At 36.7% G+C, this 18,433-nt stretch overlaps 2 protein-coding genes across 2 annotated transcripts in view; both read right to left on the bottom strand.

The window, feature by feature from the left end:
• LOC126787543 (40S ribosomal protein S15a-1) overlaps positions 1 to 18,433 on the bottom strand; it is a 151,792-nt gene that overhangs the window by 14,472 nt on the left and 118,887 nt on the right. The gene's annotated exons all lie outside the window — the stretch shown is intronic.
• LOC126787494 (uncharacterized) lies at positions 872 to 6,691 on the bottom strand. Its single transcript, XM_050513369.1, is given in 11 exon segments — positions 872 to 974; positions 1,229 to 1,432; positions 1,490 to 1,549; positions 1,651 to 1,682; positions 1,685 to 1,750; positions 2,354 to 2,387; positions 2,908 to 3,012; positions 3,156 to 3,226; positions 5,224 to 5,326; positions 6,142 to 6,276; positions 6,482 to 6,691. Coding segments are annotated over 11 exon segments (1,008 nt in total). The 5' UTR covers positions 6,662 to 6,691; the 3' UTR covers positions 872 to 956.

Below are 18,433 nucleotides of genomic sequence, written 5' to 3'. Positions count from 1 at the left end.
CAAGATTTCAATTAACATTTAGATTGACTTAGGGCCTAATCTAAATTTGCATGCAATCGAATTCAATAACACTTAGAGTAGAAATCAAACAAGATTACATTTAAGCACCAAATCTTTGTTGGAGACATGTTTCATGTGTGGCGTCACCCACCATGGTTTCACATGCAAATTTCCAGAATTTTTTACCACTTTTAATCAACACAAACCGAACCTACTTAGGGCATGATTCGATATGTGTCAATATGGTTGATGAATCTAGCACTCAAACACATTCTTAGGGACTGCATCTAAGCACTAAATTCATATGCACATATCTGAAAATTATCTAAAAGTATGAGAAAGATGATTAGAACACAACAATAGAAATACAAACTTCAATAATTATAAGAACATAAATTTGGTATAGTCTAAAAATAATATCAAATACAATCTGAAAATTCTAAAACAAATACAAAACCAATATTTCCACATAAATAACAACTTACAATCTTCATACATAAAGAATTGTAGATTAACACAAATAGACGAAACCATGGAGATGAGTTGCGAGAATCACACGTTGTAAGAACCTTGGAGGTGTGTCTTCAATAGTGAAACTCGGTGGAGATGATGATAGTTTTGGGGTGGACGGCTTGGCTAATTTGTGAGGGAAATCTATAGTGGTGTTTTGGTAGAGTTTTGGCTCTTGAATGCTAATGAGAAATGATGATATTTGAGAGGTGAAGCCATGTATATATAGAGGAAAGATAGAGGATTTGAAATTGCTTCTTTCTTCCTATAATAATGCCATGTTTTAATCCCTTAAATCATAAAAAGTTTTATTTCCTAAAACATGCCATGCTTTAATCCCTAAAACATGTCATGCTTTAATCCCTAAAACATGTCATGCTTTATGCCTTTAATAATCATCTTCTATTTAATTGTTGCATGACTTGGCTCCATCTTTTTTTCTTTAATTATCTCTTCAATCCAATCTGAAAATAAAAAAATAAAATCATAAGTAAGAGATAATTAGTTTCAAAACCTAACAAGGATTCCTAGTTAAACTAGGACTCTAAACCAATTATGCATTTTAACTCATGTAAGCACAAAAATGCATCCAATACCGTTCACGACTCTTACTACGACTCAATGACTCAATAGTACAACAATAAGGGCTAAGCAAAGTAAAAATTGAGGTAAAAACATGTTAAGAACGTCGCACAAAATGCTCCTATCAGAAACGCACCTCAAGAGACGTGGACCCCCCACATGGAAATACTAATGCACCCTTCCGGAGAGAGATGTCATCTGTTAGGTTGACCTGATTATTGCTATGGCTGCAAACTTTGGTTGTGATAATTTTAAGCTCCAGCATATTCTGATGACCGTTTTTATTGTCAACAATTACAACTTTAGCTCGAGTTCCAGGCCATCCTGCAAATGCACGAACCTATGGTGGTTGCATATTGTCACTGTCATAAACTCTTTCGAAAAGGAAGGACCATACCTTGTTATGTAGGACTGCAGCTTCCTGATCAAATGACAGCCACGACTCCTCAGCAGATATCTATGTAACAGAAAATATATTACTTGAGCAAATAACTAGCCACTAAACGTATTAGGCCACTGCACAACTGCAGAAAACAACTAGATTACATAGTTAACTACCTTCGGTGCTAAGGTAGCTTTAGAGTCATCCTGGGACTGTGCTTCAACTTAGCCGAACCATCAAGTATGGAAGGAAGCTGGTGAATCAATAGTTTGGCACCTGCATATTAAAGTAGTTCACTTAAAAAGTTTGCAACTGAAGAAACATTAAATTCACTACACTGTTAATATTGATACTTACTACTTAGTCAGCTTAAGAGCAATCTGTATCCTTTTTTCAATACCTATCAATTTAGTCAGCTTTTTTTCATTTTCTTTTGTTGTCTAGACAAATGATGCAGGGCCGATGTACACCAGAAGACTCAAACTTTATTGACATACAAACCAACTAAAATCAGGATACCAGATACGGTCCAAACACAACCATTGAAAAATATATATCTACGCGTGGATGTGTCTGTTCAGTGTGGAAAGGATCCTGCCTTGTATGTTTGGAGATGTTATTCTTTACTATGTTACACTATATACTCTGTGTGTGTGTCTATAGAGAGAGAGAGAGAATAAATCTTTAATGGACATGTGAAGATCATAGATACTATTACAAGACTCAAGGCCGTATATAGTTATAATATGGCTCTTGATAGTGACACTGAAGATGCAATATAGATTAAATTAAAAAAAATTGAACAAAGAGAACCGTCTCAAATCAACTACAATCCATGTTATGTTTTTTAAGACAAAGGAGTAACAGATAGCGCATTACCTTCAGAAAATAGGAGAGCAAGCAAATCTGGTGCCTGCATGTAAACCAGAATTAATAGTAATGAGAAACTGTTTTGGTACTGGCAGCAGACACCCAACCTAACATAATTTTAAGCTCCTAATTTTCATATTTCTATACTATATAAAATAACCACCAGTATTAGAATTCATTGTTGTACGCTCATGGACATAGAATCCACCAAGTTTCTTAGATTTTGCACTTCAAGGTACAGAAAAGAGTCAAAAGACCATTACAAACTTGGACCCATAACTTGGGCATCACAGAATACCATCTCCCTTTAATTTGGCTAAAAAAAATTTCAACTAAATTGTCGGTACCATAATACCAAAAATATATACACAAAACTCAGTATTTGAATGATTTTCCTTTACAGCCTGTGCACTACTGCTTCTTCCAGAAAACTCAGTATTTGACTCAGACATACAAATTGCACCTTTCATTTTCTGAGGAGTGTAAATATGACGTATAAAACTTGAAAACTTTCCTCCCCAAGTTTCATGCAAGCATTAATGCCACAAAAGCATTGTTAATACCTTGATGTGATCGTCGATTTGCAGTCTTTCACTGGCAATTACAAGTCCAGCATCCAGTGCACGCACAGTGAATGCTAAGGATACTCCTGTTTCTTTGACACCATCCTAATTTGGAAAATAAAATGTGTAGAAAATCTCCAGATTCAGTAACTTTATATGTGATGAACCTAAGTTATAACTTTATAAGTGGCTACATATATGCTAATTTTGATTAATATATGAAATAAGGAGTGTCGAATTTCAAACACCTGCAAAGCTCTTTGAACAGGTGCTGCACCACGATATAATGGCAGCAAACTTGGGTGTATATTTACGGTGCCTGGGAAGCTAGTCAGTTTTGATTGAGAAGCAATGCTGGTGGAAAGCATAACTCTGAACTTATATTTATTTCTCATTAGAACAACATTCTATTATTAAAGTAGAGAAAATAAGAAAAGTACAAACAAGGGGAACAAGATGTGCACTGACAACACTAGCTAAAGAAATCAGAGCGCACTCAAGATAGCAACAAGGAAAATAATGTAACTATACGACAATAGCATGTCACTTCTAAAGTAAGGAATAGAAACAACTACGACTGAATGATGAGGAATATGATGCCAATGGGCCTCTGTAAACCCACGAGATATCCAGTTCCGCCTTCTTGACATGCTCGAAAGTTCTCTAGTTTGTATCCATACATATGATCATAGAAACAGCCCTCCACAAAACCCTTCCTTTTTCATTAGAAAGACTTCTACATCTCAAACAGAAGGCCCACACAATCTACTGATTTGCCCCAACTCAGATTTTTGACTAACTAAAAACCCTCTTCCATAAAAGTTAATGCAAATGCACATTAAACAAAAAAAGTTCACAGATGGAGAACAATTTCTAGTAGGTAGGGCTGGGCAAAAAACCCAATTTGCTTGAAAACCAATCCGATCCATCCAGATTTTCATAATCGGATAACCGATCCGAAATATATGGGTTGAAAAAAATAAGGAAACCGATCCAATCCAGTTAAAATCAGATTGGATATGGATCCACCCTTTTAAAGCATATGAAAAAACAAATCCGACCCGAATAATTTAACTTAATTACAAATATATTATTTTTAATATACATGACACTCCATTATTGGTTGATGAATGAAAGTTTGAACTTAAGGTTATGATAATGGATTTCATAATATGGTGACAAACTTATTCTTTAGATTTATGTTTGAAATTTTTATGCTTAGAGTGCTTAAATAATTAAATTACTTGATACATCTTAATTTGAGTTTATAGACAGAAGACTTTTGATATTTGGATTTTAACTGAAACCGATCCGAAAATTCAGATTGGTTGAACATCCGGGTAAAGGTTTTTAAAATTCGGATATTGATGAACAAAATGAAAAACCGATTAATTCAGATTGGATATGGATATGCCCCAAACCGGAACCGAAATTCGGATGCCCAGCCTATTTCTACAATGCATACCAATAATGGGAAACAAAAATATCAAGCCTTCTCCTCTGTACGAAAGCACAAGTATCAAAGGTTTGATATGAGAAATTTTCAAGGCTAACATCCTTCAACTAGGAGGAATTATAGCCTACACTATTGAGAAATGAAGGAGGTGAGGAATGGAGGGGTTGACCACCAAATGCCTTCAGGATAATTCAAATGAATATTGACCAGATGACTCCAGCAACCAGTCTCTTCTCTGGTCCAAAAGATACTAAAAGAACACCTTCTAGCAGAGACACACAAAAAACGAATTCAAAATGCACTTCCTGAGTTCAAGAGGAGCATATGCAGACCCAGAATTTTTCCTGTTTTTATTAATTAATTTGAACTGGCACGGGTATCAAAATATCATATGAGCAACTAACCAAAGCTAACACCCTCAACTAGGAAGAATTTTTGTTAATGTTCTGGAAAAGATGAATGAGATGAGGAATGGAGGGGTTGATCAACAGATGCCTTCAGGATGAATGATTATCAACAATGATGACTCCAGCAAGCACTCTCTAGTGTGGTCCAGATGAAACAGCACAATACACTCTACTCTAGCCAAGACATTAGATAATGGATTCACAACACACTTCTTCAGTTCATATGAGGAATACGCTGGGTCATTATTTCTTTTGATTCCTTTTAATCAATGTGCATATTAGAATGTTACCATACCCAAGTAAACATCCCACCACATAGTTTTGCATTTGAATAGTCATAGAAAGAATTCTAATTTTTGATGATTAAATAGAAACAAAAAATTACTTTTTGTATTCATACGTTGTAGAAAAGAGAACAACATCACTGCTGTTAGAAAAATTAATTCAACTAACCCAAAGTTGGGATATTAAGAAATTTGCTAGGTAAAATGTTCCCGTACGCGGCAGTAATGCAAAGTTCTGGCTGTAGAGCTCTTAAGCTGGACAGGAACTCATCCTGCACATACAGTAAGCCTCTTCAAATAAAATCACCACTTCCTAATGAAAATCTTATAAATCATATCCATGTAACAAGAAACACTACTAATTCATCGATACTTAAAAGGCTACCCCCATGGTGATGTATAAAACGCCAGACTAGTTTTACCAGCCTAGTTATTTTCTCTACAGTGAAATTACACCAAGTATTCCAGAATGTGGAACTACATGATAGCTCAAACAATATAAGCAAATAATGGGATGCTACTGATAACAGACAAAATTCTCCAGGAAATTGATCCAAAGTTTGTACCACTGTCATCCAAGTTGAAATCTTTCTAGAAAGGAATTAACTAAGAGAGACCCAGCATTACTATATTAATCTATATGTACAGTTTAAACTGCAGTCCGATATAATGTATTAGAAAAAAAATACCAATTTTTTTTAAAGATACCAAGCCAGCAAAAATTTGGGGTCATGAGCATGGTAAACAAGAGTTCTTCTGTTATCCTGGATATTTTTTTAGTAAATGGAAGATATAGAATATAAGACGCTGAGATGTGCACACACCGGCATCTCTAAGACTTTATCCACTTAAAGATGATAAAATGCAGCTTGATAATCATCTTAAACTATTTGTCACTAGAATGAACAATGCAGTACTGTTACTGTTACTAGAGTTGCAGTTAATTATTTTCATTCAGTATAAGAATTGCGGAATTGCAGTTATACAGCACAAAGGCTACAAATTTCTTTACAGATGACTCCATTGTAACTAATGACCACATAGGCCATTCATAAGCAATGAATAAGAAAAGTTGATACAAAATTACCTCTCCAGCTCGTGCAGCTGTGAGAATGAGGTCTGAAGGAAAGCCTCTGTCAAGAGCATGTTGTGCTAAAGCAGAAGGCAGCACCTTCTTTCCCCTATCCTTCCGGGAAGGCGGTTGAGTCACAATTGCTGCAACCTAAATCACACCACATTACTCGTATTTCAATCTTGCAAACAAATTAGTCAAACTCAGCTCCAGAAATGTGACAAGACATCAAACTGAAAACCAATTATAAGATGGGTCTGTTTGGAAAACATAAACAATAACAGAATGGTAAAAATGGGCCCAAAAAAATGAAGTAAATTAAGCAATGACCGGAGTCGAAGCAAAACACACACACCTCATACAGAGAATTAGGGGCGCTGGATGCATCCAACAGGGCGTCAAGAACAGTGGCAGAGACCTGAGGAGAGCCTAAGAAGACGAGGGACTTCTTGTTGGTGTTGGAAGAGAAGCATAGAGTAGCAGAAGAAGAAGAAGATGGAGCGGGGACAGTGAAGCACAAGAATCGACGCAACATTAGTGAAGACGTTTCATTCCTCACTCTATCTCAGACTCTCAGTCTCACACCGGATAACGCCCTCTGTTATGTTTTTTTTTTTTACAAGGCACCCGTCACCGTGTGCTCTATGGATAAACCCTGAGGGCACGATTGTTACTCCGGACTATATAATATCGGACTAAGTCCTTGTTTATTCCCGGATTGTGCTGACTCGGATTAGGGTACAGTAATTTCTAACCCATGTTTAGTGCAGTCTCGGACTAACGAACAGAACTAGCAAAATAGTCCAGTCTCACACTTGACGAACAACCAGACTAAATAAGTTTTATTTCTGAAATAATTTTTGGATTATAACAAGTCTTATTCAATAATAACATAATATTTCATTAATAACACATGTTCATATAAGCAATCTTACTTCTTGATTTGCATATTTCCTGTAATAATTGGTTTATAATGGAATAAATTTCTCACATTCTTCACATTTCCTAATATGTGATATCCACAAGTAAGAAAGCCAACAATTTGTCAATTAAAATGGCCTTGATGATTATAAGTAAGTTACAAGTTCATACATAAGTAAGCCACAAGTTAATACATACATAAGCCACCAAAAAAAAGGTAATAGTGTACACATACAAGTCCACCACTAGAAGTTGAATTCTCATTTAGCATTTTTACATGTCAAGCAAGTTAAAAGACATGAATGCTTATCTAACAATACAAAAAGAGCTCAACTAGTAAAGGTGGTTTGTCCAACATGTGTTAAGGCGGCAACTCCCCCAAAAAGTCTACAGTCAGAAACTAAGTGTATCGAAAATCAGCCCTTGCAGCAGCAACATCAACATTAGCAAGCATTTTGTCAATATATCTTTTCCTTGTTTCACCACATAAGGAAATGAACGCAAAAATACGTTGTTGCTTCTCTAAGATATATTTCACAGCCTTAATTTGGTCATCAATAGAAAGTCTCATATCCTCAAGTTCCTTAGTAATATCATGTCAGTCTTCATTACCTTTCATTTTGGCATCTGCAACCATTTACATTCTTTTTCCAGATTCTGCAAACAAAATATCCAATGCAAGCATGACTCAATCTCATCATTTCTTTTCCTCTTTTTTTTTACTGACTTGGGATTGCTCACTACATTCCTTGTTTATTGACATGGGACTTGTGTCATTATCAAGATCTACCTCATCATCATTGTTGCTATGATCCTCCACCATTTCAGCAAGGACTTCCGCTGCACTACCATTTTCACGATCATTCCTAAAGATGTTGGCTAGTCTCTCAAACAAGGGATAATATTTATTTCTCCAGCCTGCTGCATTTTTGTTCTTCTATGACATAGGAAGAAAATGAAACAACCAAATGAGTAGCCATGAAAATCAGTAAGATTACAACAAAATGAAACAAGTAACACATTCAATGGCCAAGGTATTAACATCATTATCTTCACATAAGTCTCCCACACTTCATTACTATCAACTTCCACACACTTTTTAACATCATTCCATGCAAATCCACTCTTGTTTATCATGTCATAGATGATGTTATAATCCTTCTTAAGTTTCATCAACTTTGATTATATGTGTGGACTCACCTTCATATTGGAATTAGGACATAAATCATTCAAAGCATGCTCTATTTTCATCACTGTACCAGATTTGAAAGTTCCAGTATCGCAGCGTTGTCCACCAGTAATAATTGCATCAAGTATGTTCAACAAAGATTCCTCTTCAAAGCTAGTCCATTTGCGCCTTTTTTGGTGTTCAGAATTATCACCACCACCTTCCATACTGAGTACACATACAATAACTAAGCATATCAGCAAATAAGCAAGACAAAGCAATCATATCATCATATAAACATAATTGAGAACTCAACAAATCAATTAAAAAAAGCAAAGTAAATAATTCAAACTAATATGTTCTACAATGTCATAAACAATAATTCAAGATATAAACAACATTTGCAAACATAAACAATCCAACACATAAATAACTAATATGTTCTACAATGTCATACACACAACACAGCTCTTGCTACAATCTAATCCCCTGCAACTCTTATGTTCCTTGTTCTATTTTCTTCAACTTCAGCAGCTCTTGCAAGGGCCATAGAAACCATTCTTATTGTCCACTGATTGTACATACTCAAAGCTATTTCATTCCTCCATGCAGTCCACTGATTAGAGGACTCAACGTTGTCAATTATATTAACATCTTTCTCATTTTGCGTCTCAATAGGAAATATTGCATTCTCCAACGGATCCACAGACATTTCTCTCCTAATCAAATTGTATAAAAGACAGCAAGCCGTAATTATACGGCATTGTGTCTTTATTGGATAAAATGAATGACTCCTTAGTATTGTCCATCTTCCTTTCAGCATTCCAAAACAACGTTCTATCACATTTCTTGCCTTGGAATGCTTTATGTTAAAGTATTCCACATGATCCTTAGGCAAATTTTTCACCATCTCATTCTGATAAATGATACCTTGTTCCTCTATATGGTGCAAGAAACCCCTCACCATTCGTATAACCACCATCTACAAGGTAATAATAACCTAATAGCCACAATATAAATTCTATTAGTGTGAGTAAATGGAAGGAAACAATCTTATTTTTTTTTTCTTTCTAAACCTAACAGCCTTACCGGTGGGAATTCTTAATCCATTAGGCCTAGTGACTGCATCATGAAGAACCCTAGAGTCAGATTCCGACCCCTCCCAACCCGGTAAAACAAATATGAATTGCAAATCATGAGAACAAACAGCCAACACATTTGTAGCAACTTCACCCTTTCTTGTTCGATTTCTTGGCTTATCATTTGCAGGCACACGTATTCTAATTTAAGTCACATCTAGTGCCCTCAAGAAATTCTATTAAAACAAAACATTATTAAGTTTATCAACTGCATAGACACAAAGTATAATTCATGCTTGAAAAACAACTGAAATTCTTATAATAAACAAACCTTAAAACACTTCCATCAAGGATTTGTGCAACCAGCAAGAACCGGATCGGGTATCCTCAACAAACTCCCTTGCAATCGTAAGACACCTTGCAGCACTGAATTGAAGTACCTACTAACTGTCTCTCCAGATCTATAAAATCTACCTCTAATCGTACGATTTTTCACATGATGGGCAAGTGTATGTACAAAACAATACACTTGCTCTTCCACTGACACCAAACCATCATTCTTAATCCTCCATCTGTGCGCAAAAATTCACACAATAGACCAAAACACCTTCTATCCATTCTCAATTCATTTACACACTCACTGTCACTATTACCTATGATACTATCTAAATAAGTCAAAAGAGTTTGATGTCTTATCAATGAATGATTATTTAAGGTTCTGTTTAAATTAAACAACAGTAGCACAAGCATAGTGCAATCACACATGGTTTGTAGGTGCCACAACTCCACCAATAAGAGAAACAAAATTTGTCTTTGATCCATTATCTATTAATATTCACATAAAAAGGAGCATAATAATCTACCCCTAATCACCATTGATAGAATAATTACCCCAATGTCTAATTACAAATATGGAGCATTCAAGACTTCAAATTTTATAATTTTTGAGGTAAAAACCTTTAGTTTGTAGAATTAAACCGTACAAACCATATCTGAGTAGTTATACATAACTCTTAGAGCAAGCATAGTAATCGAAATGCATCCGAGAAAATATAAATTGCTCTGAATTTATAATAATCCACAATTTAAAACAATAGAGAACTCTTATATCCAGTAGTTACCTTCTTAGCTTCTTATCTTGGTCTGAAATGCACAAAGCTCCCTCTGTTTTTGTTTTGTGCCTTCTTTATGTTGTTGTTGAGATTGGTGGTAAGTATTGATTATGGTTGACATGAAGTATGCAAATTTAGAAACAAGAAGAAACCAAATCATAAACCAAATCATAACCCAAATCCTAACCAGATCAAACATTTACAATCGAAGATAAGGATTAAGAACTAACTAGAGACGAGTCAGCGATGGTAGCGAGCAACTAGATCGGATGACGATGCACGAGATGAAGGACCACCGGAGCTTGGGGATCTAGATGAATCAATCTTTATGATGGTCCAGATCAAGCCTCATCATTTAGCCCGCGGAGGCCCTCAAGCCCGACAGGCTTTGACCCGGCCCGCCCGCGAGAAAGCCCGCCAAACCCCGCTTCCGTGGGTAGAGGGTCAGGTTTAAATTAGAGGTGTGAAACCCGGCCTGGCCCGTGGGCCCAGCCCGCCAAAAGCCCGCAAAGCCTGGCCGGTAAAAGCCCGCCAAATAATAAAATATTATACATACATATTTTATTAGGTTTATAATAAAACTATCACATTATGAAGAAACTATATGAATGAAACTTCTCGGGATCGATCGACACCATTTGATATGACCAGTATATATATTTAATGACCCTGTAAAAATTTCATCCAATTCGGATCTCGTTTGACCGTCGGAATTTCTGGTAAACCGAAAACAACACTAATATGTCATAAAAGAAGACCCATTACCAAAATGCGAACACTGAAAGTCGTTTGCATATCTGAAATCACCTAATTTTTATCACCGATTGTGTGCGGTCGCACCAAGGAAACCCATTTGGCAAAGCCCCGGTCAATGAGGATTTTAATATGTCAAAACGCATTTTTTTGTTGACCGTAGGTACGGATGGTCAAACAATATCCAAAATGGACAAAATTTTTACGGGTTCCCTAAATATATATATTGATCACATCTGCTTATGTCGATCGACCATATTTCGAACTTAAGTTATTGATCGTCGAAGCGTCCACTAATGTATTAGGTTTATAATAAAACTATCGCATTATGAAGCGACTATATGAAAGAAACTTCTCGGGATCGATTGACACCAGCCGATGTGATTGGTATATATATTTTAGTGATCTTGTAAAAATTTCATCCAATTCGGACTTCGTTTGACCGTCGGAATTTTCGGTAAATCGAAAACACCACTACTATGCCCTAAGGGAGGACTTAATACAAATATGTGAATGCCGAAAGCCGTTTGCATATCTGAAATCACCTAAGTTTTGTTACATATCGTGCGCGGTCGAACTGAAGAAATCTTTTTGGCAAAGCCCCGGTCAATGGGGTTTCAATATGTCAAAACGCTTCTTTTTTAGTTGACTGTTGGTACGAACGGTCAACTATGTCCAAAACAGACGAAATTTTTACAGGTTCTCTAAATATATATACCAATCATATCTACTGGTGTCGATCGACCATATTTCGAACAGGAGTTTTCGATTGCCGAAGTGTCCACTAATGTATTATAACCTTTATATTATGTTTATAATAAAACTATCACATTATGAAGTGACTAAATGAATGAAACTTTTCTGAATCGATCAACACTATCCGATGTGATCAGTATATATATTTAGTGATCATTTTAAAATTTCATTCAATTCGGACCTCGTTTGACCATCCGAATTTTCGGTAAATCGAAAACACCACTAATATGCCCTAAGGGAGGACCTATTACGAATATGCGAACGCCGAAAACCGTTTGCATATATGAAATCACCTAATTTTTGTTACCTATCATGCGTGGTCGCATTGAAGAAATCTATTTGGCAAAGCCCCGGTCAATGGGGTTTCAATATGTCAAAACACATCTTTTTTAGTTGACCGTTGGTACGAACGGTCAAATCATGTCCAAAACGGACGAAATTTTTACGGGTTCTCTAATTATATATACCGATCGCATATACTGGTGTCGATCGACCATATTTTGAATTGGAGTTGTCGATCGCCGAAGTGTCCACTAATGTATTATAACGTTTATATTAGGTTTATAATAAAACTATCACATTATGAAGCGACTATATGAAGGAAAATTCTCGGAATTGATCGACACCATACGATGTGATTAGTATATATATTTAATGATCATTTAAAAATTTCATCCAATTTGGACATTTTTTAACCGTCGAAATTTCTGGTAAACCAAAAACAACACTAATACGCCCTAAGGGGGGACCCATTACCTAGATGGGAATGCGGAAAGCTGTTTACATATTTGAAATCACCTAATTTTTGTCATCGATCGTGTGTGGTCGCAACGAGAAAAACCATTTGGCAAAGTCCCGATCAATGGGGGTTTTTTTTATGTGAAAACGCCTCTTTTTTTTGTTGACCGAAAATTCCGACGGTCAAACGAGGTCCGAATTGGATGAAATTTTTATAGGGTCCCTAAATATATATATCGATCAGATATATTGGTGTCGATCGACGATATTTTGAAACTAGAATTTATTTGTGACTTTTTTTAGAATGTTTTCTAATAATTCTTTTATTATTTCAAACCCTTCAATTAGAGTATTATATTTTTTCTAATACAAGCCCACAAGGCCCGCTTTAAGTGGGCGGGCTCGGATCTTCGTATTTGGGAAAATACCCGGCCCGCCACTTATTTAAATTTATTAAGGCCCGAGCCCGGGTCCGGGCCGGGCCGAGCCCTAGTCCAGCTGATACATAAGAGAGAGAGAGAGAGAGTGAGAACCTAGTGAGCAGAGTGATCCAGGTGATCCAAGCAAGGCGAGAGTGAGGAGGCGAGGCGAGAGTGATCTAGAGTGAGGAGGCGAGGCGAGAGTGAATGAGGAGGCGAGAGTGAAATTAGGGCTTCGCGTGTGTTAGACAGTCCACCCGAAATCGGCCTCCGTAATCCCGAAAATTAGAGATGTGCGTATTAGCTAATCTCATTAAAGCTAGTCCCGTATTTTCCCAAACATAGATTTCAGACTAACTTATTTCACTCTATAATTCTCCCAACTAATCCGGGGTAACAAACATGCCCTAATAGATTTCTAAATATAGAAATATTGAGGAAAAAACAAAAGCTTTCAATGCTACGGCTTGTAATTTTATTTTACCTAATCGAAAAAAAATGATTCTATCAGTAATTCGTTGCTTACAAAACTGCCCCATTATCAAATCTTTGCTTTAAAGAGTAAATTGCTAACCAAAAAAAAAAAGATTATATAGTTTGGAAAAAAATTAGCGCTCTCTCTTAGCGTCTGCAAGGGATTGTGACCACATCTTTGAGTTTCTCATGGATCTCGACATTTTTTTCTGGAATTGTTGTGGCATTTGCGAGGATGATACCCGTCGTGCTCTGAAGGATTTGATTTCTCAAAATCAACCTCAGTTGGTATTCCTGAGTGAAACGAAAATCAGCCGGAAGGAGGATTTCAAGTGCCTACAACAAGCTTTAGGGTTTGTGCATGGGGAGGAAAATCTCAGTGATGGGAGATCGGGTGGTCTCGCCTGGTTTTGGACTGATGAGGTGCAGGTACAAGTCGGAACTTCATCCACGCACCACATTGAATTCTTCATTGTCAATGAAAGGGGAATTCTGATTTGGAGGGTTTATGGCTTCTATGGTTATGCACATGGGAGGTAGAAAGATAAATCATGGGATCTACTTCGTAATTTGGCAGATCTGAATTCGTTGCAGTGGTTAGTGGTCAGCGATTTTAATGAAATTCTGAATAGTGATGAGAAGATTGGAAGTCCAATTCGGTCTGAGAGATGTATGTGTGGGTTTCATGGCGTCATGGCTACTTAGGGGAACTCTAAAACTCTCCTCAGATTAGACCGTGCTATTTGTACTCTAGCTTGGATTGAGCTTTTCAGTCATTCTAAGCTCTTTCATCTTCCTCCGTTGGACTCGGATCATGTTCCACTTCTCCTTCGGGCTAGCAACGTGTCGATGAGTGTTCAACCAAAGATACATCGCTTCTATTTTGAAGCCTTCTGGGTTCAACATGAGGAGTGTGTTGGGGTGATTAGTGAGGCTTGGAAGGAGCATGTTTCTAGCTCTCCAATGTATTCTCTTGTGCAGCGTATTAAGAAAACTCAGATCCGACTTGATTTCTCGCAGGAGGAAACATTTAGAGGACATCAGATTCAAATGATGGCCATTAGACACTGTTTGCAAGAGTTGATGGATGTCATCTTTTGGTGGCCGACCAAGATGAGAATAAAGGCCTGTTTGCTAAGTTGCAAACCTTGCTTCAGCAAGAAGAGACGTTTTGGCGTCAACGTTCAAAGATACAATGGTTATAGGAGGGTGACCGAAATACGAAATTTTTTCATACGAAAGCTAAGAATCAAAAGAGGAAGAAGGCCTTGCTGGGTATATTTGATGCAAAGGGTGTGTGGACTGAAGATGATGGAGTGGTACGGGTAGTGTCAGATTATTTTTCAAGAGTGCTCACGGCTTCTCCAATTGATATGGATGCGGTACATATGACTCTTAGTGTTATTCACCCTTGTGTTTCGGCTACGTGCTTTCTTTATATGGCGAACCTTTTTCCTGCATAAGTTGAATCAGTTCCATTTCTCCAGAATGTCCTAGGTCTATGTAGTCGAGTGAAAGCATAGATTGGTCAATATTTTTTTTATTGATAATTATATGGGAACTTTGTCCATCATAGGATTGGATATAGTATGATCACTGATGCTGAGGAGAAGGGTCTTATTAAGGCTGGTGAGGTTAGTATACACATCTTCCTATTCTTTGTAAATCCAAGTACACAAGTGTTTGATGTGCGTATGTTTGAAAACTTGAGTTATCTTTTACTACTTGGTATCCTAATTGTGTTTGCCTTACTCGAGGCAGGAAATCCGTGGTGCTTTGTTTGAAATGTTCCCAACTAAGTCCCCGGGGCTGGATGGTATGCCTCTGCTTTTTTTTTTTCCAGCATTATTGGGATATTTTAGGAGATGATGTAGTCGCAGCTGTTCAGAGCTTTCTACATTCAGTTCAAATACTCAAACAAATTAATTTCACTCATATTTTGTTTGATTCCTAATGTTGATAATCATGTGAGTATGTTTGATTTACGGTCGATAGCTTTGTGCAATGTGATTTATAAGATTTGTTCTAAGGTGAAGGCAAATCGGCTCAAGCTTATTCTGCCTTCATTGATTTCTTTGTTTCAAAGTGCTTTTGTCCCTGGTCGTTTGATTACAGACAATATTCTGGTTGCTAATGAAGTGGCTCATTTTGTTCATAACAAGAGAGATGAGGTTGTGGGGTATATGGCCTTACAATTGGACTTGAGCAAAGCATATGATAGATTGGAATGGAGCTTTTTGGAGCGTGTCTTGCTTCGTTTTGGCTTCTGTCGTCAGTGGATTAATTTGGTAATGCAATGTATTACAACTGTGCGGTATTCGTTTTTGGTCAGGGGTAAACCTAGAGGTTGTTTGGCGCCCTCTCGTGGATTGAGGCAAGGTGATCCTTTGTCACCGTACTTGTTCTTACTTGCTGCTGAAAGCTTCTCTGCTTTATTACAAGAGAGGCTTCGTGATCAGTTCGATTACTCGACATCAATATTAACCATGTAAGTATCGTTAGTAGTATAAAGTAAGAGGGTATCGCTCACAAATCGAGGATCCAACCAGGGACTGAATCACAATCAAATAGCAACGAATTCACAAAGAGACTAAGACCAACGAAAATCGGAGTTCATTGTCCCTAAGATTCATGCTGAAACAAGTCAAGAACAACTAAAGATGAATCATGCAATCTAGGCTCCTAGTCGGCATCCTATATGCATAGACACTTAGCACATTCAACTATTGCTACTCGCCATTTATTGAAATCTAGTATACTTATCCTACCATGCAACTCCGAAGCCACAAATATTGAATTCATTAAGCATGTCACCTACTTAACCAACAATTATGCAATTTTAAAACTACATAGAAGAAATAAACATGTTCATAGCACAAGTCTTTAATCCAACAACCTAAATATCATGCTACTACTCACATATATAACACTTAAATATCAAAATCATTCAAGAACAAGTTCGGCAGAAAAACCAAAAGATCATAGAACAAAAACAAAAATCGTCATCTTCATATAACTTGAAATCAATAAACAACTTCATAGACAAAGTCGAAATAAATTAACAAAACCAAATACATAATCATCCAAGAATAGAAACTAATATACGAAATCAAAATTAGAAGGATCATGGTTACACTTTATGATATTATACTCGGTGTTATAAATGAGAACACAAGTCTTCTAGGGAATGGATGACCACGTAGGGATATGGTGGTGAAGGTATGGAGAAATCGGTTTTAGAATTTTTTGTATTGGTGAGTATGAAATTCGGTAGAGCTTTGGCTAGTACTTGGCACAAGGTTGATGATGATTCTGGTGCAGATTTGTGTCTATATATAGAAGAGAAACAAGGCTCCAACTTTCTCTCACAGCCGTTGGATCAAAAGCAAATCAATGGCTGAGAAAATTCTGCCGAGCCCGCTGGACCTCTGAGTAAAGATTCGGTCATATATCTATGTAGGAATAATATATTAATGCGATTTCAAATCCTACGGAAACTAGACTCGTAGAGATTTCTATCCATATATGTCACATTTTTAAATTCGTTCTGAGCTGTCCAGGGGAGTCCGTTGAAGTTGGACTATGAATCCTAACAGATTTCTGATTCTTGCATGGATTGAGCTTTAAAGTGCATATCTTCTTCTTCTTGATAATTCAGATTTATATGTACGAATATCTCTTCATATACACCTTGGAAATCCATCTCCATCTTGGATTTGAACTCCTTTTCTGAATGGGAATCCATTAAGTCGCACGACCTCTTCTTATCCTACTAGGAATTTGATTTCCAGTCTCTCCTCTTTCCTTGCACAACTAGGATTCATTCTCCAACTTGGATTTGTCTTTCCTAATAAAAATAAGTACGTTAGAAATAAATAAATAGGAAAGGATGAATCCTATTAAAAAAAGGAATCATATCTCAATAAAGATTCTCAACACTTGACACGTTTTCATCATCAATTCACTCATATTCGAGTTAAGCTCTACCTAGACACACTAATCACATATATGACTCTAAAATAACGAATTAAGATGTAACAAATAGTAAGAATATGATATAATTATATTAAGAACGTCACACTTTGTGCTCCTATCACTTCGATCAGCTGAATTGCCTGGTGTTGCGGTTTGTCCTCAGGCTCCAACAATTAATCATTCTCTTTTTGCAGATGATAGTATGTTGTATGATGAGGCTTCTCCTCAAGCTTGTCAGGCTATTTTGGAAGTTATAGATATTTACAGTAGAGCTTAAGGTCAGTTGGTGAATTATTCTAAGAGCTCTATTGTGTTTTGTAACAACCCTAAATTCTGAACAGTAAAATTTCAAAATTTAAGGCCGCTAACAACTCTAAATAACTTCAATAAATGAAATTACATTTCAGCAGTTGTATAACCATCCTGAGTTTAAACTAACTCTGTTACAGAAACTGTATTACAATATAATTACATAAGGTAAAGATGTACAGTTTCCATCTCTCACAAAAACCTCACAAAAAAAAAGGGAACAACTGGATCAACAAATCTTAGCTGTCTCGCAGCATATCTCTCACGGATCAACTACTAAGAAGTACCTGCAGCACTACCCCTACACTATAATTGGTAAACTAGGATTGTAAACACAAACCTCGTTAGCTTCATAGCAGGTATGAGTAAACGAAAAGGAATACTCAACAATCGTGCATTTACACCAACTTCTCATATAACAACATTAACTCCACATTCTCACAACAATAACTACAACATTAACAACAACATACTCCAGCACTGTCATCACAACAACATTATCACACCACTCACGCTCACACCACAACAGTACTAGCGTCATCACATATGACTCACAGAACAATGGAGTCATTCATGAGTCGATCCACTTTGCTCCCATGAATG

Source organism: Argentina anserina, chromosome 1 (assembly GCF_933775445.1).
Source record: "Argentina anserina chromosome 1, drPotAnse1.1, whole genome shotgun sequence".
NCBI classification, from domain to species: Eukaryota; Viridiplantae; Streptophyta; class Magnoliopsida; order Rosales; family Rosaceae; genus Argentina; species Argentina anserina.
This window is presented reverse-complemented; position numbering and strand designations above follow the sequence as displayed.